The sequence below is a fragment of the Phoca vitulina genome, unplaced genomic scaffold (assembly GCF_004348235.1).
Source record: "Phoca vitulina isolate PV1807 unplaced genomic scaffold, GSC_HSeal_1.0 scaffold8, whole genome shotgun sequence".
NCBI lineage: Eukaryota > Metazoa > Chordata > Mammalia > Carnivora > Phocidae > Phoca > Phoca vitulina.
Genome location: NW_022589711.1, coordinates 35,046,801 through 35,072,560, shown reverse-complemented (window position 1 = coordinate 35,072,560; position 25,760 = coordinate 35,046,801). Strand labels below are relative to the sequence as shown.

The window sequence follows — 25,760 nt, the reverse complement described above, 5'->3', positions numbered from 1 at the left end:
GCTAGACTCACGCTGAACGCTAGACACACGCTGAGCGCTAGACACACGCTGAGCGCTAGACTCCCGCTGAGCGCTAGACACATGCCGAGCGCTAGACTCACGCCGATCGCTAGACACACGCCGGGAGCTAGACACACGCCGAGTGCTAGACACCCGCTGAGCGCTAGATTCCCCTGAGCGCTAGACTCCTGCTGAGTGCTAGACTCACGCCGAGCGCTAGACTCACGCTGAGCGCTAGACTCAGGCTGAGCGTTAGACTCATGTTGAGCGCTAGACTGAGGCTGAGCACCAGACTACCCCTGAGCGCTAGACTCAGGCTGAACGCTAGCCATATGCTGAGTGCTAGACTCACATTGAGCGCTAGACTCACGCTGAGCGCTAGATACACGCTGAGTGCTAGACACACGCTGAGTGCTAGACTCCCCCTGAGCGCTAGACTCCCCCTGAGCGCTAGACTCAGGCTGAACGCTAGACACACGCTGAGCGCTAGACACATGCTGAGCGCTAGACTCCCGCTGAGCGCTAGACTCCCCCTGAGCACTAGACTCATGCTGAGCGCTAGACACACGCTGAGCGCTAGACTCCTGCTGAGCTCTAGACTCACACTGAACGCTAGACACACGCTGAGCGCTAGACACACGCTTAGCGCTAGACTCCCACTGAACGCTAGACACACGATGAGCGCTAGAGTCACGCTGAACGCTAGGTTCACTTCTCACCGCTTTTTTGCATAAAGGAGGAAATCCTCTTCGGATTTCTCTCAGGGGAAAACAGGTGCTGTGGGAGGTCTTTCGTAAATGGAGGGTGCCATAACGTGAACATTGGAAATGTGAGTGACACCTGTATATTAATTTATACCAACTGGGTAAAAAATAGAATGATAGTTCCCAAATCACATAAGAGAAATAATACCAAAGACTGGCCTCGCGTGCCAAGGAAACGATGTCAATAATTTCACGCCAGTACTTGAAATTTGAGGTGTTAGTAAGCCTTCCTCCTATGGCTCTAGGCCTTGTCTCCAAAAAAGTAGAGTCAGGCTTACAGGATGTGCTACCGACATCTGAAGCGGAGCTTGCCTGACAGGGATATCTTTCCAGGTCTTGGTTTTCCCATTCCACAGTTTCTATCTGACAGCAGCAACAGGTGTGTGGAAAAGGAAACGAGATCCAAAAGGGCAAAGGCCACTTCCTCCTTCTGTCTTACACTCTGGCTGGGTTGGCAGTGTGATGACGAGCCCCCTGGCATGTGCACTGAAGCACACCATCCCAGATGGCCTGAACTTGGCAGCACATAGCTCTTGAGCAGGTGTCTGGCTCTGTGTTTCTGCTAAGGCTCCGCCTGGGCTTGCTGTTTGCAGGAAATCCAAGGACAATATTCCCAAAGCATACTGGGTGGTATTCTAGCCTGTGCTATAAGCTGGGTAAATAGTGGATAGCAGTGCCTTCCTCTATTTCACACGCTAGAGAGGGAAATCCATATCTAACAAGCCCCAAACATGGGAAGTACGAAATGGGATTTGTACAAGAACTCAAAGAACAACAGGGAGAACATAATCGGAACTGGAAGGGTCTGAAAGGGCTTTTCTGAAAAGCTAACAATGAATCTAAGCCCTGAAAGATAGAACCAACAAGATATGGAATATGGGAAGGGAATTCCAGGCGTGGGAAACAGATCTGCAAGGAAATAGATCTGGCAGGAGGCGGGGGGAGGATGGCTCTTTAAACAAATAGAAGGTCACCATGCGCATCGGGTGAAAGAGGGGGGGAAGTGATGAAGGCCCACGATATAAATATATAAAATTTATATAAAATATGGTGGAACACAAATCAGAGTGCTAGGATCTAATTTATATATTTTTAAAAATCGCTCTGGCTGCTGTGAAGAGAATGAACAAAAGGGAAGCAAGTGGAAATGGAAGGAAAGAAGAGATTCTGATGGTTTAGAAGAGAATGCTGTTAGTGGAGATGCAGAGAAGCTGAAGAAATTGAGAACTCTTAATGCGAGGGTGATGGAGAAAGAAGGGTCAAGATCGACTTCCGGGTTGCCATTTGTACATAGAGGTGGCTAGAGATGCCATCTCTTGGCCTGGGAAAACTGGAGGAAGAACAGGATGGGGGGGGTGCATGTGGAAGACAAGGGGAAGGAGAAGATCAAGAGTTCACTAGGAGCGTTGAGTCGGCAGTAGCTGTGAAATGTCTGAGTGCAGATGTCAGCTAGGCTACAGGATATGAGTCAGAAGTTCAGGAAAGTCTTATAAGCTAAAGACATACACTCGACTGTCACCAGTGTTTACAGGTCATGGGGAGCCATGGCTATAAGAATGTGAGGATACAAGAGAAGAGGATTCAGATCAAACACTCTAACAACTGGTTTTATAGAGGCAGAGGAACAAGCAAAGGGAACTCAGTTGGAAAAGTCAGAGAGAATGAGTATGAAAAAGAGAAGGAAAACCACAAGAGGAGGCATCCAGGGGCCAAGGGGCAGGGTGGGGAGGGGCAAGTATGAAGAAAAAGGGTTGTCCCCTGTCTTGAATGCTGCTCAGGACGTCTGATCACAAGAGGACTAAAAAACACGCAGCGGGTTGGGCAGCACCGAGGTGTTTCGTAGTCTTACCAGGGACAAATCTGATGGAGAAGTGGAGGCCTAGGCCAACTGGAGTTGGGGGGAGTGGGTAATTGGGAACTGAGGAAGAGGGCTCGCAGTGTAGGAAGAACACTGTTTGAAAAGCATGGCTATGATGAAGAGAAACGAGATAAGGCAATAGCTGGAAGGTAGTTTGTTTTTAAATAATAATAAAATGTAAAAATAATGTTGGCATGTTGGCAGTCAAAGTCCAGGAAAGAAGGAGAAGACTGGGGGAGTGGGGTACAGAAGAGCTGACCTGGGATGGGATGACACCCAGAGCACGTCCCAAGGCACTTACCTTTGACGGGGGGAGAGAACCCTCCTGAGTGGGGAAGGGATGGGATCCATCTGATTTCTCAGAGAAGTAGGTGGTGAGGTCACCTCCGTGGGAGGAAAATGGACCAGAGGTTTGAACAGAGTGAAAGTGTGAAACAGCCGTGTCATAAAATCATATAAGTTTATTTGAAAAACATAGTAATGCCGCCAAGTGGTATTTGAGTTTGGTCATCAAAAATCTGTATAACATCATCTAGCCCACTCTGTTTCCACTTCCCTTGTCCTTCTCTGGAATCTCTCACCCAAAGCCAGTTTCTGCCATTTTTCACACCCTGTGATGACAGACAATAATCCCACTTTCTAAGACCAACGAATCCCCTAACAGCTGCCTGAGCCAGTCCTATACTTCAAGCCCCCAGTGTCCCCTCTCCTATGCAGAGCCTCTGTCAAGCTTACCAAAACAATAATAGGAAGGATGGAGGTGGCCTCCTTTCTTGTTTCTGCCCATGTCCCTGGAGTTCCACCTCTCCTTTAGGTCCACAGAATATAACACACTTTCCCTGGGAGGTGGGATTGACACGACTTGCTTCGCTTTTGTGTCTCATGCGAATGATGGAGACAAACAGAATTTGCAGGCCATGCCGTGTGTGGGCTACACAAAGATAAGTAACTACATGGATGAGGAAGGCAGAAAGGCTTGTGGAGAACATGATACCCATTCCTCTGTCCCACAAGTTTTCCAGGAGGACATAAAAATAGATACTAATAAGCACCGCAAAGACACCTCATGCTTCCCACGGTTTCTTGCTGTATCAGTGCAGAATCTTGGAAAAGCAGAATCGTCCTCTACTGCAGATCGAGACAATCAATCCTTTGACCTGGCTTTGAGCTTTTTAAAGAAAAATATACCAACTACCCAAATGGATTCTTTACTATTTCAAAGTCTGGAGCTAGAAGGAACATACATAAAACTTAATGTGAAAAAGCTGGATAGTTAATCTTGACAAGCAGGCAACCAAGAAATTGATGTGTAGCTGTTAGTCTGACATCAATTTCTGACAATATCACTTTGAGCTCATTCTCCGGCACCAAGATCAAATGCCCTTATTTATAGGTCTCAAACAAAGAAGAGCCTAAAAAGGAAGCCGCATTCAGCAGAAATCCTTTCCACATATTACCTACTAGGACTTACTCAAACTGATTTTTTTTTCTTTTTTCTCAGCTTAGTGGAGAAGATGGTGAGCAAGGAAGAATGTGTTCAAGTTCGTTTGCTTTTTCCCTCTGAAACTGGAATCTCATTTTTTAATTTTAGGCTTGGTTTAGCTGTAACTAACTCAGAATGTGAGAGAAGAGTAAGTAAAATATTTCCCAGAGGAAATAAACAAATAAACAGACAAACAAAAAACCCAACTACTACCTTGAATTCTAAAAATTGCAAGTAATTTTTCCCACTTTCCCGAGTAGATATCAGCTAACATTCAGGTTGTGGCTTGAAACGTACGAGCGAGACCTTTTCCAAGGTAAATGTCAACTGTTTCATGGGTATTTTCCACTTGGCAGTGTATGAGGATTCCCTGAAAACTCCAATGCATTTGTCAAAGAGCAGTGCCCTTGCATTGAAGACAATGGCAAGGCAGGACAGGTGAGATGAATGGTTCCCATTCAAATTCTTAATAAACAGAAAAATGAAAAGAAAAAAGGCAACTGTATTTGAATATGCCTAAGTCATCCCTACAGGATACCAGTGGTTAAGAATAAAATTCTTATGCTAAAATCAATCTTTAAAAAACACAGCACAATCAGAAGAGCAGAAAGCCTGTTGGAAAAAAGCAATTCACTCATCTCAAATAGGTTAAGCTGCCATGAATATCAACTCAGAAAGTTCTATGGGCTCTACTCCCTTAGCATCCGCAGCTCAGTCCCTGACAGTTCTTTGTGAAGAACTTACCTCATCTTAAGGCTTTCCTCTAGTACCACTGTCTCCAAAAACATGACACACAAATCCCAAACCATGGGAATTCATACAACATTTAAATTCGACCGAATGGAACCACCATATTGCTCATAAAAATTGAATTCAAATATACTTTTCTTTTACCTTGGTCTTTTCACCAACGATGTTCTTTTCCAGTTCTGCTATTTTCCGATTTAGATGATCCAAAATTTCCTTCTCTTTCATAAGTTCAGTTGTTTCAGATTTCTGTTCTCCGTCCAAAAGAGCACATTCCATATCCAACTGAGGACACAAAACAAAGCTCAGATGTGTTTCACATTCAGAGAGATTCTCAACTGCCCACTTTAGACGTGCATTTTTAACAGCCACAGATTTCAAAAAGTACTATGGTATCAGCCAGACTGTGGGGTCTAGAGAACACCCCAGAGAGTCCAGGTGAGACTCAGAATTCCTATATAAGAAAGCTGGACAGCCCACAGTATATTTACTAAGAAATCTACCTATCATTTAATTTTTCTACTGTAACTCCTTCTCTGCTAACTTCTCAAGAGTATTTTGCCTATTTGCTCAGATTCAGGCTCAAGCACAAACCATCTTGGGAGCAGGTGTGTCTGTCTGTGTTTGTCCACAGAGCTTGGGAAGTGAAAATTACACCCGGCCCAGCATGCAAGTGATGCATTCTTAGCAATGCCAGCAGGAGGAACATCCAGGGTCTGTGTATAAGATGACAGGTGAGCAGTCCCCTTCCACTTAGAGCTATCTGCATTATCTGTGAGTATACACATGCTAGGCAGAATCATTTGCTCCTTCTCGCTCTGTGGAAATAGTATGAAAATTGGCCCTTTCTCCTATAATAGTAATAGACTATGTGTCTGTCTCCTCTTTGGTTTGTAAATCTCTAGAAAGCTAGGTCTATTTTTGCTGCATATATAAATCCCCCTATAGTCCAACACGACGTCCAACTCATAGTAAGCATACTCAGGAAATGTTTGTTGGATTTGAACTTGGACACCTAAATATATGGGGACCTCAGCTGACAGATCCGTGGCAAGTCAGAGAGCATACAGCTTTGTTAAGACAAAATTGGTTATACCCAAAGTACATCAAAAATGGCTTCATATGTTTGTCTCATCTGACTTAAGAAAAAAAGACAAGGAAAAAGAACTATTTTTTTTAAAAAAAGGTATTTTTACCCTGTACTTGGACCCACTGAAAAAAATGTTAACTCATGTTGATTTCTATGTATTCTGCTTCCGAAACTTATGTCTTAATAGGCAGTAATATTTTTAAGCTAAAGGGAAGGGAGAAACAAGAGAGGGGTAAAAAGTCAACTCCTGGTTTATACCTCTCTGGAAGATTCATCCATCTGGTCATTGATATCTTTGATTTTTTGTTCAAGTTCTTCGAGGTTGTTTAGAATTGCTATCCGGGTCTCTTCCATTGCTGCCAACTCCTGAATCCTTTGTTCTTCGTTTATATCCTCTGGGGTCTGCAATTAATCAACACAGAAAAGGGCTATTCACACTTCAATTCCAGAATCTCCCAATTTATAAACCAGTAGAAAGTCTTGGGTTTCACAGTCTCAGTGCCTCTTTGGATTCTAAAAGCATCCTTGTGATTGTTCTGTTGCAATTCTGCATTTTCCCACAAATCCTCAGCAGTGTGGGTCTTAAGTTATCTCATACAAACCAACTTAAATTCACCCATTCATATTCTTTTAAAGCTGAAATAACTAAGTTTGTACAGATGAGGAAGTTGTAGTCCATAGACATTGTAGTGACTTCTATAAGGTCATAGAGAAAGTTTGGCACAGCAAGAATGAGAAGCTAGACAAGACTTTTGACATCTTCCTTAGGGATCTCTTGGGCATGATGCTACCTTCACTCCAAGCTCCACACTCTCTCCCAACTCTGAGTGAACACAGCTTCTACAACAGTTTCCCGAATCTCTAGCCATACTCCGGGGTCCCACCACTAGGGTTATCTGTGAATGGGCATTCATGCTTAGTCTCCTTTCCAACACAAGGTGGAAAAGCGAGGGCATGATACACTTGGCCCCTCTCACCTCAATGTTCCATAAAGTGAATAACCAGGACAATACAGCCCTTATTATTTTAGTGACTCCCAAAATGGCTGAAAACTATACACTTAATATGAAGTTAATTCATGTTTCACTTCTTGTGTTCGCACATTACTTACTGTCTTTATCCTACAGCACCTTCTTCCTGTATAATGTTTAAGACACCAACTGGGCCAATGGGCTTTTGTGACACAAAATAGGACACTGGTCATCATTCATAAAGTCATTTCACAGAAAAAAACTTGAGTTCCTTGGCAAGGAATGAGAAAGGCAGGAAAGAACCTGAGTAAGAGAGGACATACTTACACCCCTCAACAGAGAGATGACAGGTGCCCAGGGAAGAAAGGAGTATTTGGGATCAAAATTTGATGGCCTATTGTTTTAAGAAGAGAGTATAATGAATTGAAAATCGCCTCTTCTTTCAGCCATTTCGGGTTAGTTATCCTAGATATTGCCTGGTAGAGATCAGTCTTTCTGTAAGTCAAGGGATGCTGGGGTATCGGTACATTACTTATTCAATTTTTATCTCTCTTTGAAAAAGAGAGATAAATTTCTTTTCATTAGTAAGTCAGCCATGAAACAATTTCACAATTGGACACTGAACACAGCAGCCTCGATAAGTAAATTATTGAAGTTTACTCATCAGTCAGTGCCAAGAATATTCATATTAACCAAAGAAATCATTAACATTTAGTATGCCACATGAAGTTCATTTATTTAATGATGTTTTTTTTAAAAGATTTTATTTATTTATTCATGAGAGACAGAGACAGAGAGAGAGAGGCAGAGGGAGAGGCAGGCTCCCAAGGAGCAGGGAGCCCGATGTGGGACTTGATCTCAGGACCCTGGGATCATGACCTGAGCTGAAGGCAGACGCTTAACCATCTGAGCCACCCAGGCACCCTATTTAATGATCTTGAAAATAACTTCAAGAAGAGAGCCAGCAAGTGGCATTCTTTATTCATATTCTTTATTCTTCACCCTACTTCACTGCCCCTTAAGGAGATCAAACAATTGAGATGTCACAGTATCTCAGGGTAATTAGCAAAGGTACGCAGGCCTTCCAAGCTTTGACAGTTAGACTTTTAATTGCCATCTTAAATCCAGTATCTTGCCAATTAATAAAACAACTGCTGACCTTTTTATCACAATGAATCTCATTGTCTTAATACTCAGGTACCTGTTTTAGGGCGTGAGGAAGGCCTGTAACAGTGAATGGCATTCCAAAATCACTGACGTGTAATCCTAGCAGGAAAGGCCCAAGAAGGCCAGTATCCTGTTGGGTCAACATTTCATATTGGGTTTCAACTGCCAACATGGTTTAAAAATATCTCTTTCACTGGTGGAAGTCAAGCATTAAGAGCAAACAAAAGCTGAACAATCTGGAAAACCATAAACCTTCTAAGCAAAGAGAGGGTGAAGAAAGGTGACAGTGACAATTATAAATGTCTAACTCAAAGTTTCTAAACAACTGACCACAATAGGCATCGTTGATAACAGACCATTTGAGAGGCTATTTATAACAATCAATGCTGTCTAGGAAATGGTTGTTCTTTTTTGTTATTTATAAAGAGCAAAATCTTCAAAAGGCATTCTAAAACTCTGAATGGTTTGTGATGGAATGGAAGGAGAGTATTGTTTACACACGTACGAGCATCCCCAAATATGCCATCTGCGAGGCAACCTGATCTCCACAGAGAAAAGGGAGGGAGGGTAGGAATGGGACACTGTATCTGTTTCCCCCCACTCAAAATCTCTTCTTAGAAACTCCGTGCAACCAGAGGAAGTTGCAAGTGTGAGGGCTGTCCACTGTAGACAGAATGATAACTCAAGAAGAGAAGAGGGAAAAAGTTCTCAAGGAAAAGAACTTTTTTTTTTTCCAAATAACGATATGAGGTGATGGATGTTAAACTAAGCGTGGCAATCATTTCACAATATTTGTAAATCAGGTCACAAGGCTGTACACAAAACGCACACAGTGCTGTGTGTGTGCCTTAAATCCTAACACTATGGAAGAAAGAGGAGTGAGCTATTCTCAGCTTCCACCTCAGGCGGCAGAAGCAGGTTCACAAAAGCCAATTAAAATTAGCATATTCCAGGGCGCCTGGGTGGCTCAGTCGGTTAAGCGTCTGACTTGGTTTTGGCTCAAGTGGTGATCTCGGGGTCGTGAGATCGAGCCGGGGCAGGCTCCGCGCTCAGCGAGGAGTCTGCTTGAGATTCTCTCTCTCCCTCTCCCTCTGCCCCTCCCCCTGTGCTCTCACGCTCTCTCTAAAATAAGTAAATCTTTAAAATATAAAACAAAATAAAATAAAATAAAATTAGCATATTTCTAAGATCATCTGTATCTTTACGTGTTAGCTTAAACAAGTTCCAGAACAGTAAATCTTAGGTTTCCTAAATATCATCAAAATCTTTTTTTTTTTTTTTTTTTAAAGATTTTATTTATTTATTTGAGAGAGAGAATGAGATAGAGAGAGAGAGAGCATGAGAGGGGGGAGGGTCAGAGAGAGAAGCAGACTCCCTGCTGAGCAGGGAGCCCGACGTGGGACTCGATCCCGGGACTCCAGGATCATGACCTGAGCCGAAGGCAGTCGCTTAACCAACTGAGCCACCCAGGCGCCCTATCATCAAAATCTTTGTTTCTTGAAATCAATGTGTTTGTCACATTCCTCTCTTCTCCACTGATCCTTAGATCGATTAATACAAACACTGTCCTTTGCTAAGTAAATAATTTAGTGAGCAGATTACTAAGAAGAAAAGCATCCAAAACAAATGGTCAGGACTTAATAAAACATTCTTTTATCTGCTGTCCTGGGGTAACATATATCTGTCTCCAAAAGGTCATACATGCAAACCTCCGTCCTTGGAACTCATCCCCTCCCTCGCTCTCTGCCTAAGCTGCTGCGTGGTAACCAGAGGCGCCTTTGATATTTCCTGTCTCCAAAGGATGCACAGTCTTATGTGCATCTTATGTGCACAACGGAGGCTGCTCTAAGCTTCAGAGGCCTCCTTTTCCACAAAAGCATATTTGGGCAATTAAAAACATCTGCCACCATCTGCCCGTTTACACACCAGCAGCTCTCTTGTCCCAGCCCTCTTCAGGAGGAAATCTGTCTCCCAAAAGATGGTTCTTAGAGAGAGACACATAGCTCACTGTTTTAACAAAATCTGGCAGCTGTCCATGATGGAAGAAATGGGAAAGGATTTTAAATGAAAAGGAAGTCAAGGACTTCAAAGGAAGCCAAAGGCTGATGAAAACAGCTCAAGTTTTCAAACGGTGGGTCATTTACTTTGCCTGAACACAACCAACATTTGATTCCGCCCCCCATCCTAGTTTCTAACAGTTGCATTTCTGGTAATAGAGACAGATGTCCTATTCTGAAGTACTCTCCATGGAGAATGAGTAAGGTCACTGTGGTCATTAGGAGAAAGAAGGACTGAACATTTCCGAGTCCTAATGCTGATGATGGGAGAACTCAGAAGGTAGACATGGACTCCTGACAAGGAATACTGAGTAAAAAAGTCAAAACAAACACACAAACTCCTCCTGAATAATACTCCAGATGATAAACTACCTCCAGAATTTTGCACATGATAAGGTCTTTCTCTTAATCAGTTTGTGTCCTTCTCTTACAACAAAAATTTAACTGATGTATTTTTTGTTTTTGATTCTTTGGCCATAATTGTCGAGAATCTTGGAATTGAACTTAATGGTCAGAGTTACTTAGTTAATTAACTGATCCTGTTTATTTAAATAAATAAATTCTTGTGATTATGGCATCTGTTTTTTTCTCCTAATTACTATTTTTTGTGTTAATTTTATTCCAATAAAACTTACATTTTCTTGTCACTCTCTTAAATCCTTTATAGAAAGGAGGTAGGAGAATTTATTTTAATTTCATAGAAAAAAGATTCTTGGGGCACTTGGGTAGCTAGTCAATTAAGCATCTGACTCTTGATTTTGGCTCAGGTAATGATCTCAGGGTAATAAGATCGAGCCCCGGGTCGGGCTCTGCGCTGGGCATGGAGCCTGCTTAAGATTCTCTTGCTCTCTCTCCCACTGCCCTCTCTTCGCACACTTGCGTGCTTGCACATGCTGTCTCTCTCTCTCTCCCAAAACCAAAAAAAAAAAAACAAAAACACAGATTCTTAACCTGTGTGAAAAAAGTAACACCAAAAGATTTTCCTCTAATTCCATTTTTTTAAAAAAGATTTTATTTATTTATTTGAGAGAGAGAGAATGAGAGAGAGCACATGAGAGGGGGGAGGGTCAGAGGGAGAAGCAGACTCCCCGCCAAGCAGGGAGCCCGATGCGGGACCCGATCCAGGGACTCCAGGATCATGACCTGAGCTGAAGGCAGTCGCTTAACCAACTGAGCCACCCAGGCGCCCCCTCTAATTCCATTTAAGAAATCTTCAAATCTGGAAGACATTTGGAAATCAATATACAGCCAGAAGACTAAGTAATAGTTATGATTACATATGAATCTTACTTAAACTCTTATACATCCAAAAAATATCATAAGTCAAGTCAAGGGGGGAAGACCACTCATGATAAAAGACGAATTTCCTTACAAATAACTCTTACTACTTAGTAAAAACAAGATAAGAAATTTTTTAAAAATGGGTGAAGAACATGAGTAAGTGGGTCAAAATACAAAGTCACAGCTAAAAATATGAAAAGATGTCCAACTTCATGCATAATTAAAGACAAGCAAATTAGACACCAATTAACTTAGTATATTGAAAAATTTTGAAAATGTACAGCCTTGGCAAGTGTATGGAGAATAAGGCATGCTCATAAACTTTTGGTAGAAGTGTCACCTGGAAATACTTTTGAGAGTATAATTTGGAAATACTGATTAAAATGAATAATACACAAACTCTTTGATCCAGCAATTCCAATTTTAGTAAGTGATCTTGCAGATACATTTGCACAGTATTCGCTGCATATAGATTTTATTAGTAAAAAAGCTAGAAACAATTTAAATAGTATTTCCAAACAATAGAATACTAGTCAGCTATTAAAAAGAATGAGGCAGAGCTGTGTATACTAAAATGCAAAGATGTGCAAGACAGTTAGTGAGGAAAAGAAAAAGAGCTGAACCCTGTATGTTTGCACCTGTGCGTCTACGCCTCTAACACGCGGCCGTATACGCACAGGAATATGAAGAAGGCAGGTAAGACACTTCTGTGTTTATTTCTCAGGTGTACAACTGGGAGGGGGCAGAGAAAAGAGAAACATCCTTCTCTTGAGGTTTCTCTACGGCTGCATTTCTTACGGTGCACGAATTTGTTACTTCATAGTAAATGCCCTAATTTGCTGCACCTTGTTTAGCTAGTTACCTCTTAAACTGAAGCTTCACTAAAAACATTTTGGAAAACAAGTACGGTAAAACCTCTAGTCTCTGGGCCAATGCAGATGCAGAGCCCCAGGCCCTAAATCCTGCTCTTTTTGCTCTGTTGCCTTTACCTTCGGTAGGATACTAAGATAAGCAGACTCGCTGGAAGTTTTCAGAAAGGGAGGCGTGAGGTCCCTGAGCAGGTCATCATTCCTGATGCTCCTGGGGGACAGGAAGCCAGCACTGCTCTGCCCGACGCTCCCGAAGATTGCCGAGTCCGCATCGTGGAGAGAGCCTTTCGGGTGGCACCTGTACCTGGCGTCAGGGCTCACCATGGCTTCTTCAAACACGGACTCCTCATCAGAGAGCTGCAGCTTCTCAAGCTCCTTATTGATCTTCTGCACATCGGCCACGGTGGTGCCTGTGGACAAGCGACTGTCGGGCTTTGTGTATTCAGCACAGAGACTGAGGATGGTCTCCAGACGCTGTCTCTCCTAGAACACAGAAGAGGGGAAGGTCAGAGAGTTTGTGAGAATGCAGACAATCACAAAGAAAAAGACTGAAGAGGCTGGGACTGCTGGCAATTACATCCCACAGGTAAACCCACAGAGAGTGGGCTGGTGAGGAGTTTCCATCATCTCAGATGGATGCATTTAAGGATCCAGATGGAGCCAGGTGAAAAATGCCTGATTTTCTTCCCAAACCCAATTCGAGCTGTCCCCTCTCCTTGGATGTCCCAGCGCTGATCCCCCCACGTAGCAGCCCTCGGTAAGCCTTTTCTTGATTTATTAGTTCTCTGAACATTTCAAAGTCTTTTTTTCAATCTCCTTTTTAAAAAATCTTCACTCCCCCTTCCTTCTCTACCGCTCTGCCTCCAACATATCTAGCTCTTTCATCACTATCGACTTAACACTTGCGCTTAAAGTTAATTCTCTAGCATCCCAGAGAAACCAGACACACAAAAAGAAAAACACTACTTAAAGAATCTTCTAATTTAAAAGAATTTTTTTCTTGAAATTTTTTCAATATTCTTTTGACATGACTCAAAATTTTCAATACTTTTCTTGTCTTGTCATGAGATAAAGGTCTTTTCCATCAATTTCTAACATGAGTAATTAAAATTATAAAGAGGTAGAAACGTTGCATAAAAATGAAAAAACTTTTCATGTCATATCCAGTAGAACGACAGCAATATATTTCAGATTCTGAGATCCTTTTGATTCATTTAACTGCAACATAAAATGATAGTTCATTTGCTTAAAAAAAAATCAATATATAGGCCATTGATGTCTAGTACTAATGGTACTACTTACTGACACTTCACCAAGCTCCCCATACAAAACAAGTGGATATTTATGGTTTTTGACTTTAAGTAAAATCACCATATATTTGTGAGCAATAGTATATAATTTATGAAATGTTTATCGTAAGCCTCGACAGCACTGTTTGGGGTGGGGAACATTAACATCTCTACCTCGCACATTAATTCCAAGGCCAAAGTGAAAAGAAAAATAATAAAATAACAAAAAAAGTCTGTTGTGATTACAGCTACCACATTAAAAAAAAAAAAAAGTCAAAAGCCTTCCATAGAAAAACATTGTCTATACTGGTTATCAGTAACAACGTAGAAAATTTTTAAGTAGCACTGGGCTACTGTTTTCAACTTCTAACTGCAGCTAATTTGTAAAGACAAAATTCTGAAGGCAGTCAGCTCTTTGCCAGTTGAAGGACTGACTATCCAACAGCAAAGTTAAATAGAAACAGACCAACATAATGCCCTGGTTTCCATTAAATACACTAATTAAATGACAAGACAGAAGTCATTTAAGTTGTGTCTGACTTTTCTCTGTCCTCTAAAGTATGCCCCTTCACCCCTGCAAATGCAATCTTGATCAAAAGGACTATCACACCAGCTCCTCTAAGAGTAATTTAATTCTAACATGAGTTAGAGCCCCCACCTCCCGTTCACTGCCTGAACTTCTGGCCTCCAGCTGCAGCTCGGTCCTCATGGCCTCGTCCCTCGGCAGGCGCTCTTAGCTGCACGGCCTTCTCCTGCGCACTCCTGCACCCGGTCCGTCCAGGAGCCCCGGGGCTTATTTATCTCTGCAGCTGATGCCAGCTGCCAAGCTCTACGCACCCCAGCTTTATGGGGAGGGAGCGGGGGTGGGGGGGGCACAGCATTCACTGCCTTATTTTAAACTTGTCCAACGACAGAGGAAAGTTTACATGGGAATATGCAAAACCCACGTGCAAGGGCATATTTAAGGAGGGGGATGGGAACAAGACCCTATATTTTATCCCTTCTCAACAGCATCTGCATGAGAAACTAATGCTAATTTCCAAAGGAAAGTTCTCTTTCTGCCATTTAGGTGACTTAAGCTGAAGCACCCAAACTCCGTCCCTACTGACCTTTATAGATCGCAGTGTGTATACATTAGCCTGGACATTAATTACACGTGGGATTATCTGAAAATTGTCAATTCCCACTTACCAGGGCTTCGGGGAACAGTGTGGTCTTCAAAACCACGGAAGGCACTTCTGCCTTGCCTGTGATACATAGCAAAATCCCTCCCACATCTCTTTCCCAAAATAGTTTCTTCTGCTGCCAGTGCTCTTGCTTAATTCCACAGGAATAAATGATCCCAGCCTTAAGATGAATGCTATTTCAGACAGTGGAACGCAGTACTCAATGGCTTGTGCACAGGAAGTGTGGTCTACTGGTATGTGGTTCTCTCTATTCTTATCACCCCATTCACAGCCAATCTGTCCAGGCTTGAATCACACACACAAGCCGCACTGCCGCCCGTGAGTCTCAAAGAAATCCAGGCTGCGCGGAGACACGCTGGCCCCATAAAAGCTGAACCAAAGAAAAATAAACTGATGTCAAGAAGTGCGTCAGAAGAAAGTCTGCAAGGCATTTCAGAAAGCACTATATGCAGCCTTTTAAGGAAAACCCTGCACAGAATGTACTCTCATAAAATAACTCTCCCCGGAGCCCTCTTCACTCTGGAGTCTTGTTCTTTCCCATCCATCACTCCAATATTCTCCATTCTGGGGGGCTTAAAACCAGGGCACCCATTCCACACCAAGACGCCTTTGAGAACCAAACAGGGCACTATGAGTAATTATTCTGGAACGCCAAGCACCAGCAGGGACTGAGATGGATGGCCCCCCACCTAAAACCCAATTTCATCTGGCACTTCACCTGGCCATGCCAAGTTGGGAAGGCCACCCTCCTGAAGATCTCCGGTTTCTGCCCACCTCTCCCAGCCAGTGCTCTGCTGTGCGTTCTTTTGCAAAGCCACCAGTGCAAGGCCTAGGCAGCTAAATGGCACGAAACATTGGTGCTATGGCCTTGGAAAGTCGGTCATTTGAATCAAATCATTTTAAATACATTTTTTAATCTCCCTCTCTATTTTCGCTTTCCTCCTCTCCATATACCGCATGTATCGAAGAAAGCTTTGAAGGGGACACGGGATCTTAAAATATATACCTGAAGAAAATGGTGTGTGGTTCTTTCCCTCAGCAATTAAAAAAAAAAAAAAAGCTGCAGACCGAGGGTGTTTTGACCTCAGAGCTTTGTTTCTTTTTCTGAGGAATGTGTCTCGCAGCACCGCCCAGCAGCTCTTGGTCAGCGACCTCATCCATCTCCCAGCCCCATCCATCCCCTGGTAACCAACAGCAGCCAGTCTGGGCCACGGGACTGGAAACGCAGTGCAGAAATAAATTACATAGAAAACCAACTGCCCGATACCCAAGCGCAGTTGAAATCTTTGTTGAACTCCTTGTGTTATAATTAACTATGTTGGGTCACTCGTTATATAAAAGCAAGGGTCAACTTTTAATGGCTAGAAATAATTTAGTTGGAAGAAGATATTTTTTCTCAAGAGGACCTGCTGTAACTGCTGAGTATGACCTTACTTCTCTCTCTCTTGTTAACCCTAGAGATTCAATATCTCCATAATCGCCAGTTCATCAAAGATCTGTTAAGTTACTCTCAGGCCATAACTGTGCTGGAGACACAAGGACGGAAAAAGACAGCATTTCTACCCTCACATCTTTAGCGGAAAGCACAGCCAATCAGTCAAAGAAAAGGGTGCTAACAGATTTACAGAAAACCAACAGATTCACATATAAGGAAGTAGTTGACCAAAATTATAGAAAGACAAATTTGAGTTGAGACCCTGGGATAAATATGAGTCTGTGTGGTCTGTTGGCCAGTGCGGTGGGCTGGGCCTTTCTATAAAGGAACCATATAAGCAAAGGCATAGAGCATGGACTAATAGAGTATGCTCAGGGATCAGCAACTACTGTGTGGCTAGAAAGATGGGGTTCTTTGGAGGAAAAGGGACGAGGTACATGAAGAGAAGTGGGTCAACTTTCTCTCTCTGTATACCAGGACTTATGAGATCCCAATAACCCTAAATAAAAAACCAAAGAGAGTCAGAGACCCTGGCCTAAAGATGGTTGGCAGAATGAGATGGAGCTGACAGCACATAAGCATAATTTCCAGGATTCCATGAGCACATTCCGATGTCTCATTTAGGTAGGACAATGAGGAGGAAAAACAGAAGCAATGGTTAAAAGTCTTTTACGTGAGTCTGTTTGTTTTTAGAGATAAATCCTGTGGGTTAGTAACTAGGGCTATAATGATCAGTTCTTGTCTTTTTGGACACAGGGTAAAACAGTTTTTCAATTTCCCACTCCTAAACTAGATACAACCGTCAAACTTGCACTGGCCCATTACGTGTGAAAAGCAATGTGTGTCCCTTTTGCCCGGACAGCTAACACATGATCCATTACATGTCTTGCTTTGCCATGGCAGAGTGACACTCCAGATGGTGCTGGCTCCCTGAGCCTTGGCCCTGAGCAAGGAAATATGGAGCAGAGGCCTCATTCAACCCATGCTGGCCATGGAGAATGAAGGAGAAATAGACCTATGCTGTTTTAAGCCTGACATAATTGTTTTCTTTTGTTTCCTCCACATTATGATTGATAAGCCTTGCTTAATTTCAAGCAGGTTATGGGCCCAAAAGTTGGAGACAAGAGCCTCAGAGATCCTACTAAAGGCAGCATTTATTTACTGTGTAATAAAGAATTTGGCTTTGCCCAAAGAGAGGTCTGGCCTTCACTGCTGGACTGTTGGCTTCTGGAAGGTAATCTATGTCATACCTGATGGGATTGTCTTTGTTTAGGACAAAGTGGGGCACTCCTGATAATCAATCTCAGGGTGAGGGCTGGCCACTCCACAGTCATGATTTTTGTGTGGGGGCCTGGGAGTCATGTGTTATCAGTCAACCTGGAGATGAGACTAACTAAGTGGACAATCAGTCATGCCTACATGATGAAGTCCCAATAAAAACTCTGGACACTGAAGCTCAGGAGGTCTTCCCTGGCCACCCACACTCCATGGGTACTGCCACACACCAATGTGGGTAGCGTATCACACCCTGACTCCACAGGGAGAGACCAGCGGAAGTTTTGCATTTGGAACCTCCTGACTCTGCCCCTCTACTTCTCTTCTCCTTGGCTGATCTTGATCTTAGCCTTTCCCTGTAATAAACGATAACCCTGACTGTAACGGCTTTCAGTGGGTTCTGTTAAGTCTTCCTAGTGAATTCATGAACCTCTGGGTGGTTCTCAGGAAGTCTCTGAACCTCTGCTTGATATCAGAAGAGAGGACAGTCGTATGTGGGGACAAGGCCCTTTAACCTTGTAACTGGCCTTCACGTTTATCCAAACATTGCCCTAGGATTATATTTATCAGTTTAGGACAACTGATCTTAGCAACTCTATATGTAAGTAAGGAGTTTTTATTTTTTTGATTTTACAAATTATCATCATAAAAGTCAGTTTAATGTCTAGCTAAGAACATTTTATCTTGTAGTCTACCTGGGAAGTCCACCTTCAGACTTGTGGTCAGGGCAGTGCTTTATTCTGCCATCCATTGTTTAGAAAGCATGTGCGTGTGTGCCCCATCGGAGGGTTGCTCTGGAAAGAGGCCCATCTGACAAATGAAATAGCAATGGCTTTGTGTGATTATCTGTTCTGGAGGCAAGTGCAAGTCATCTGAAGAGTTACGGAATAATGTGACAGCTACGAATTGATCGACAAGCATCCGTCACGTGCAGATTGCTATCAGGATTTTGTATCAACTATACCTATTCTGGCTCCATGATAACGGAAAACCAGATGCCAAGGGAGAGTAAGGCATACGCAGATAACTAGGATACTGTTTGCCACTCAGTGATTTTTCAGTACCCGTTTCTCAAATATAGTCAGTACACCCCATACACAGGCACACTGCCTAAGGAGATCAAGGCCGTCCTGCGCAATGCCCTAAACTTCCCTCCTCTACCTCTTTTTATATGTATGGTCTTTCTTTCTTCAAGGTACCATAGTGGCTAAGAGCAGGAACTCTGGAGCCTGCATGCTATTTCCACAGCTACGTGTGAGGCCCTGGGCAAGTCATTTAGCATCTGTGAGTCTTAGTTCCTCATGCATAAAGCAAGGAATTACTAGAATATCTATCTTGTAGGGTGTCATGAGGATTTAAAACGTAAACAAACAAACATGTATATGTATACACACACACACACACATACAAGCGCGCCCTTCTTGACCACAGTAAACACAATATAATTGTTTGCACAGGGATCTAAGGAGTCCCTCAGTCCTCCCAAGGTGAAGCCCTCTGCCTGCCTCACTGCATCCATAGTCCCTCCCATTATCCTTATGGTTTTGTTTCACCAATTTTCCCTCCCCTACACACTTATTTCCTCTCTTAAATTCTTCGCCTCTGTCTGCAAATGTACTCAAGTCCCCTCCTTCTTCCCTCGCCCCGAACAATAAATTATCCTCATCGGATTACCCAGTAGATTTTCTATTCCACTTCCTTACTTCCCTTCACACCTCCACACATTCCCAATCTCAAAGAAGTCACCAAAGCTCAACATTTCACTTCCCATCATTCTCAGCCCTTTGCAATCTAGAATAGTGTGTCCTGCCTTTGTAAGGGAGGGGCACCTCCCACTTCTCCAGGAAAAGTACGAGTAAAGTGAACAGAAAGGAGAAGTGCTTTGAAATAAAGATATCAGGACTCTGCAGAGAAAGCAAAGTGCTTCTCTCTGTAACCGTGTATTGTAAGGATCTGTGGGTAAATTGACTTCTCTCTCTCCCACAGAGCAGACTCCGTGTCTAAGCTTGATTAAGCGGAAAGAACAAAGATTTGGATTTAAAGTTCTGGCATGTGCCAGACCTATAACAGAAGTTCTTATCAGGTTCAACCCTTTGAGATTCTATAACCTGGTCTGTAAAACAGAGACAATAAGATCAGCACCTGCCCTAGGGTTCTTGGGAGGAATCAATAAAGGAGTGTGTCTGAGAACATTTACTATAAAGTCTAAGTTGGTGCCTGTCACAAGGCAGGTGCTCAGTGTTTGTTATCAATGATTAGAGATGGTTTCCATTAAAAAATTGGAAGTGAAATTGATAGTTGTCTTGTGGGTCCTGGAGAACCATCACTAATACAGGAGTCCCCCCTCATGCGAGGGGGATATGTTCCCAGACCCTCAGTGCGTACCTGAGACCACGGATAGTACTAAACCCTATATACACGATGGTTTTTTCTATGCGGACATACCTATGATAAAGTTTAATGCATAAAGTAGGCACAGTAAGAGATTAACAACAATAACCAATAATAAAATAGAACAGTATAACAATATACTGCAATAAAAATATGGAAGTGGTCTCTCCCTCTTTCTCTCTCAAAGTACCTTATTGTACAGTACCCACCTTTCTTATGATGAAGTGAGATGATAAAATGCTTACCTGCTGAGATGAAGTGAAGTGAATGGCATAGGCACTGTGACCTACTATTGACCTCCTGATGGTAGGTCAGAAGAAGGATCACCTGCTTCTAGACCGGTGTTGACAGCGGGTAACTGAAACCAGGGAAAGCAAACTGCAGATAAGGGGGGACTACTGTACCAGTTAACAAGCAAACCTAAAAGCCAAATCCAACTGCTCTCAAGGAAAGGCAATACCGGAAAAAAATGTTATGCAGCCAAATGTGCCCCTGAAAAACTCACAGATCTATGGGGTTCTTTGGCCAGTCTGGAAGGAGAGAAAAATCCTCCACTGCCCAAAATTCCCTCCCGGGGGTGAATCACATGTCTGAGCTTCTGGCAACAGAGCTCTGCCCAGTTGCCATAGCAACCCAGGGAGGAAGAAATCTTTTCAGTCTCTCACTGCCCTTTGGTCCCTCCAGCCCCAGGATTACAGAGCAACATATATTCCCCATAGCACATGAAGTCCAGCCGAGTAACTTCTAGAAAGAACTACCCTCCAAAAAATCCATGCTTCTCTCCAATGCACACATTGCATCCCTGACATAAAACACAGATTTCTATTTCACATTGCCCCTGGCTCCACCTTACACTCCTGACATCATCATTGTTCCTGCCCGATGAGTACACACATCATTCACATACCTAAGGAACTTATCATATCCTGTCTTTGCTCATACTCAGACAAAGAAACTCAGTTCTTTTAATCTCATTTCATAAATCAACCCCTCATGCTCCAGATTATTTTTTTTAATTACTATTACTCACTAGTGTGTCAACATCTCCCTGAAAGCTACTTGCCCCTACTGCTATTTCTGTGTCCCTATTTTAGGAGCTTGTAATTAAGAAATACATATATGTATAAAATCAGTTTATACTATTTTAAGTTATTAATACATTTACCAAATAGATCTGATTATTAACATATCTAATAATTCAGTAATATGAAATATGTTATATAATTATATAAATTATATATAATACATATATATGCGGAGGTAATGTTTTTTTTTTTAATTTTCATTTATATCAAACATGTCCTAAAATACTATCGCTTAACTTAATTGATCCTGTTACTTTTTAGACCAGGAATGTTTTCTTCAACTTGCTTTTTCCACCTCCAGTTATTTCTTGCATTTGTGAGGCAGACTCGAGGGAATCTCTCTCTACAATGACCATCTAACTCAGATCTGCTGTATTTTAGTCCTTTTCCTGATGCCTTTTTGCATCATTTTGCCATTTAAAATCAACTGGCAGACATACAAGTGTTGAAAATTTTTACTTTCATAAGATATTAGGGTTGAGGTGAACTATTCTTAAAATATTAATAGATACCGCTTCAAAGAAAGTGCTGGTTATGAATGACTCCATAACAGTTGTTGCCTCAACTCAGATAACTGAAGGGGGAAAATCATGCACTTCTCCCTACAGACTGAAAAGCACCAGCTATAAAAAAAGGAAATTCATGTTATCAGTGTAATCATCATTTCCACATAGTGTCTAAAGAAGTATGCCCATTATTTTTCCTCAGACATGGAAAGTGTGTCAGAAGAAAATCTAAAAGGTGCGTAGGCCTTCTGCTCCATGCCATCAAAGAAAACTCAACAAAAGTCCAATATACTGTAGTTCATTTGCATTTTTACGTTGGCTTAACCAAGTTCCAGGGGATCTGTTTGTTTGCTTCCCCTGAAGGATCATGGTTTATAAAATGCAATCCATTGAAATACTTTTAGAATTTTATGTAATATTTTATTTTGTTCAAACCACAACTATATCTCCACACTGGAAAAATCTGTCCTAAAAAAAATAAGGAACTCTCTTTACGCACAAAGAAGTTGGTCAGGTAAAAAATAGGAAAGTCTCACATGTAAAAATAAGAATTAAAAAACAGGTGGACTATCACACATCAACTGAAAGTTTTGTAAATGCAACTATGTATGAGAGATATATCTCATGGAAAATACTGTGTACTAAAATTTAAAAAAGCATGCTGCAGTTTTATACAGAGAAATGCAAAATAATGGGGTGCCTGGGTGGCTCAGTCGGTTAAGTGTCTGCCTTCGGCTCAGGTCATGGTCCCAGGGTCCTGGGATCAAGTGCGCACTGGGCTCCCTGCTCAGCAGGAGCCTGCTTCTCACTTCTCCCTCTCCCTCTGCCTCTCTCCCCGGCTTGTACTCTCTCTCTCTCAAATAAATAAATAAATAAATAAAATCTTTTAAAAAAATGCAAAATAAACAGTGACAAATCTTCTTTCCCTATTTGAGATGTTAAGGAAGTAACTGCATTTTCCTTTCTCTCAGAACAACTTTTAAAATTGTAATCTCTGCCTACCATGATTTAGGCCTTGGTCTTCATGATCTAATGGGAAAGACTGACTTTGAATATTTTGGCTCTCTTATTCAGTAATCAAAATGAAAGAATAATACATGTCTAAGAAACTTATTCCTTATTTCTATCTTAGCATTTTATTAAAATTGTCTTTTTTCAAAATCCAAATTACAATCCCAGAACCGGGATATGGTCTTAGCAATTTTGAATGAGAAACATCAATTTTTCCAAACCAAAATTCTTCAACAGAACATGCCCCCACATACAGATTTCCCCCTTGAGGTCAATTAGACTTCACCAGAGCAAAGTTCTTGGCTGTTCTGAACTTTAAAAAACTAATCTCCCTGACTTCTGCTTCTGGGAAGATGGAGTAGAGGTATTTTTCCCTATTCCTCCCACTGAGTGTAACTCAGAACACTGGACACATTATATATAAGACAAACATGAGGGGCGCCTGGGTGGCTCGGTCGGTTAAGCATCTGCCTTTGGCTCAGGTCATGATCCCAGAGTCCTGGGATCGAGCCCCATGTTGGGCTCTCTGCTTAGTGAGGAGTATGTTTCTCCCTCTGCCTGCCACTCCCCCTGCTTATACTGTGTGTGTGTGTGTGTGTGTGTGTGTGTGTGTGTGAAATAAATAAATAAAATCTTAAAAAAAAAAAGAACTAACTTTTAAAAAAAAAAAATAAGACAAACATAAGAAGACCAAAAGATAGGGAAAGGCAGCAGCTCATCTGGGCAGCTAGAGACCCAGAAATGAGTTCCCTGAGATTTCCTTTACCTCATATATCCCAGCCTTGGAGCTGGAGAAAAGGCAACATGCAACAACCTGACTCAATCTCCAAAGAATTATGCGGAGAGGAAGAAGCCAAACTCAAAGTATATGATTATATGTATGTAACATTCCTATAATAAATAATAAAATTATAGCTCTGCAGAACAGAAGAGCGGATGCCAGGGGTTAAGTAGTTGCTGAGAGGAGGAGGAAAGCGGGAGAGGCCACAGAAGGTCTGCAGGAGGGAGCCTTGGGGTGACCTATCTGCTCTGTATCTTGACTGCATCAATGTCGATATACTGGTTGTGATATGACAACTATAATGTCGCAAGATGTTAGCATTGGAAGAGACTGGGTAAGGGGTACACAGGATCTCTCTGAATTATTTCTTATAATTGCATGTAAATCTACCATTACCTCAAAGTAAAGAGATTAACTTTTCTTCAAGTGACTTCTAGTAGATCTTAATCTGCACATTGAAATGGCTGACAAAATCCTTCCAATGAAAAGGTGATGTATGTGTTCCTATTGTAATACCTGTTCTGTAATTATTTTTAAATAAAACTAATCACAAACTTTCAAAGTATTCTTCAGAGCAGATATTCCCATAAGCTTTTCTAGAACAGGAAAGAAAAATCCATATTACAATGAGCCAGCACAGTCACTAGACCTATTAGTGGATGAAAAATTTTTTACGAGGTCGATGAATAAATGGCTTTTAATTTAGATAATTTAACAACCAATATGGGGATCATTTTTCTATGAAGAATCGCTCGTCGTCCCACATTACCCTGTCTGTATTGATACTATATTTTCAATTTGCATCTTGTTTGTACATTTTTCTGTGAATTTTATTTCCGAGCTTTATTTCTTTTTTAGTCACGAGTCTTCCTGCATGAATTTATCACCTTAAAAAAAAGAATGAGACTCACTTCATAGCTGACCTGGTAGCCACCTCTTAATCCAAGGTGCTTTCTGTATTTTTGCATTTAGCCCAGAACGCTGACCTGTGTGAAGACCCACAGCACACATCCCTCAATTCTGAGCATAAATCCTTAACTGTGTGGCACCATCAAGAGGCAAGAGCTTGTACTGCCACCGTAAGAAGAGCCTAGGGTTGGCTCTCAAGTGTAGAGAAACCTGCTTTTAATAGCAACAGTCACAGACTATTGGAACAAAGAATTATACCGAGGCTTTGGCTCTGTGTTTCTCCAATGTGGAGTCACTAGATTATTGCTAAATGCTATTTTTTACCTTCCCATGACTCTTCTAGGCACCTAGTGATCCAACTGAAGGAGAACAAAAAGATGTGATAACTGTTTTTAGTCTCAGTAAACTGAGGACAGTTGGCACTCTCAATTTGCTAATGATTAACTCCTTCAGTATTTACTGCACAACTACCTACATGTCAACAATTCACCACTTAAAATACACAGAGAACGTCTGTAGTTTATTTCCGATGACCCAAAGTGATCTAACCATAGACAGCAGTCTTCTTCATATTACTCACTACTTACAGATTTACTCTTATTTTATTAGAAATGAAAGAGTCTGCATACAGAATGGACAGTTTATTTAGGCAGTATATAGCATCGCCATTCTAAGCTTGTGCTGTCTAAAATAGCATAATTAATTTCACCATTTCAAAAGGTTTTCTTTTTTAAAAAAAGATTTTATTTATTTGAGACGAGGGCGAGCAAGAGAGAGCATGCGCACGAGTGCGGGGGCGGGGCAGGGGGAGAAGCAGGCTCCCCGATGTGGGGCTCGATCCCAGGACCCCCGGATCACGACCTGAGCCAACGGCAGAAGCTTAACTGACCGAGCCACCCAGGCGCCCCTCAGAAAGTTTTCTGAACATAAGAAAACTTAAAATTGCATATATGGCTCACATTTACGGCTTCCATTTTATTTCTGAGCTAGACCCCATTGACCACGCAGGTAAAGGCATCAAAGTGAAAGAAGGTACAGAATGGCAGAGAACTGACAGACTGTTTGAAGCATTAGAGCTACGAAAAGCAAGGCTTCACAAAAATGAGTCCGTTTAAAGCTTATGCTAACTCTTTAGATTAAATAAATTAATGTAATAATAGACATTCTGAGCCAGAATATAGAAAGTGAGTCCTAATTTCTAAATATCCCTTTAAAAAGTCTGAGCCACCAAGTTAATTTGGTCAGGAACCAACCTCTCACCCATTTGCAGTTTATTTTATTTTTTTTAAAGATTTTATTTATTTATTTGATAGAGAGAGATAGCGAGAGCAGGAACACAAGCAGGGGGAGTGGGAGAGGGAGAAGCAGACTTCCCGCGGAGCAGGGATCCCAGGGATCCCAGGACCCTGATATCATGACCTGAGCCGAAGGCAGACCCTTAACGACTGAGCCACCCAGGCGCCCCGCGTCTGCAGTTTAACTGGCTCACTTCCCACTAGTGCAACCATTTTTTAAAAATTAAAACTCCAGCCAGGATGGAGCAGGAGGAAGGGCCACACCAGGAAGAGATGCCTTCCAAGTCCGTGAGACTGGAGAACAAAATA

At 42.0% G+C, this 25,760-nt stretch overlaps 1 protein-coding gene across 6 annotated transcripts in view; it reads right to left on the bottom strand.

The window, feature by feature from the left end:
• PHLDB2 (pleckstrin homology like domain family B member 2) overlaps positions 1 to 25,760 on the bottom strand; it is a 105,439-nt gene that overhangs the window by 52,506 nt on the left and 27,173 nt on the right. For all 6 annotated transcript variants that reach the window (XM_032406519.1, XM_032406523.1, XM_032406524.1 and 3 more), the window contains exons 3-5: positions 12,408 to 12,770; positions 6,201 to 6,344; positions 5,000 to 5,137 (exon numbers count right to left, since the gene is read on the bottom strand). In XM_032406519.1, coding sequence (XP_032262410.1) covers positions 5,000 to 5,137; positions 6,201 to 6,344; positions 12,408 to 12,770 — 645 coding nt within the window. The remainder of the gene's footprint in view (positions 1 to 4,999; positions 5,138 to 6,200; positions 6,345 to 12,407; positions 12,771 to 25,760) is intronic.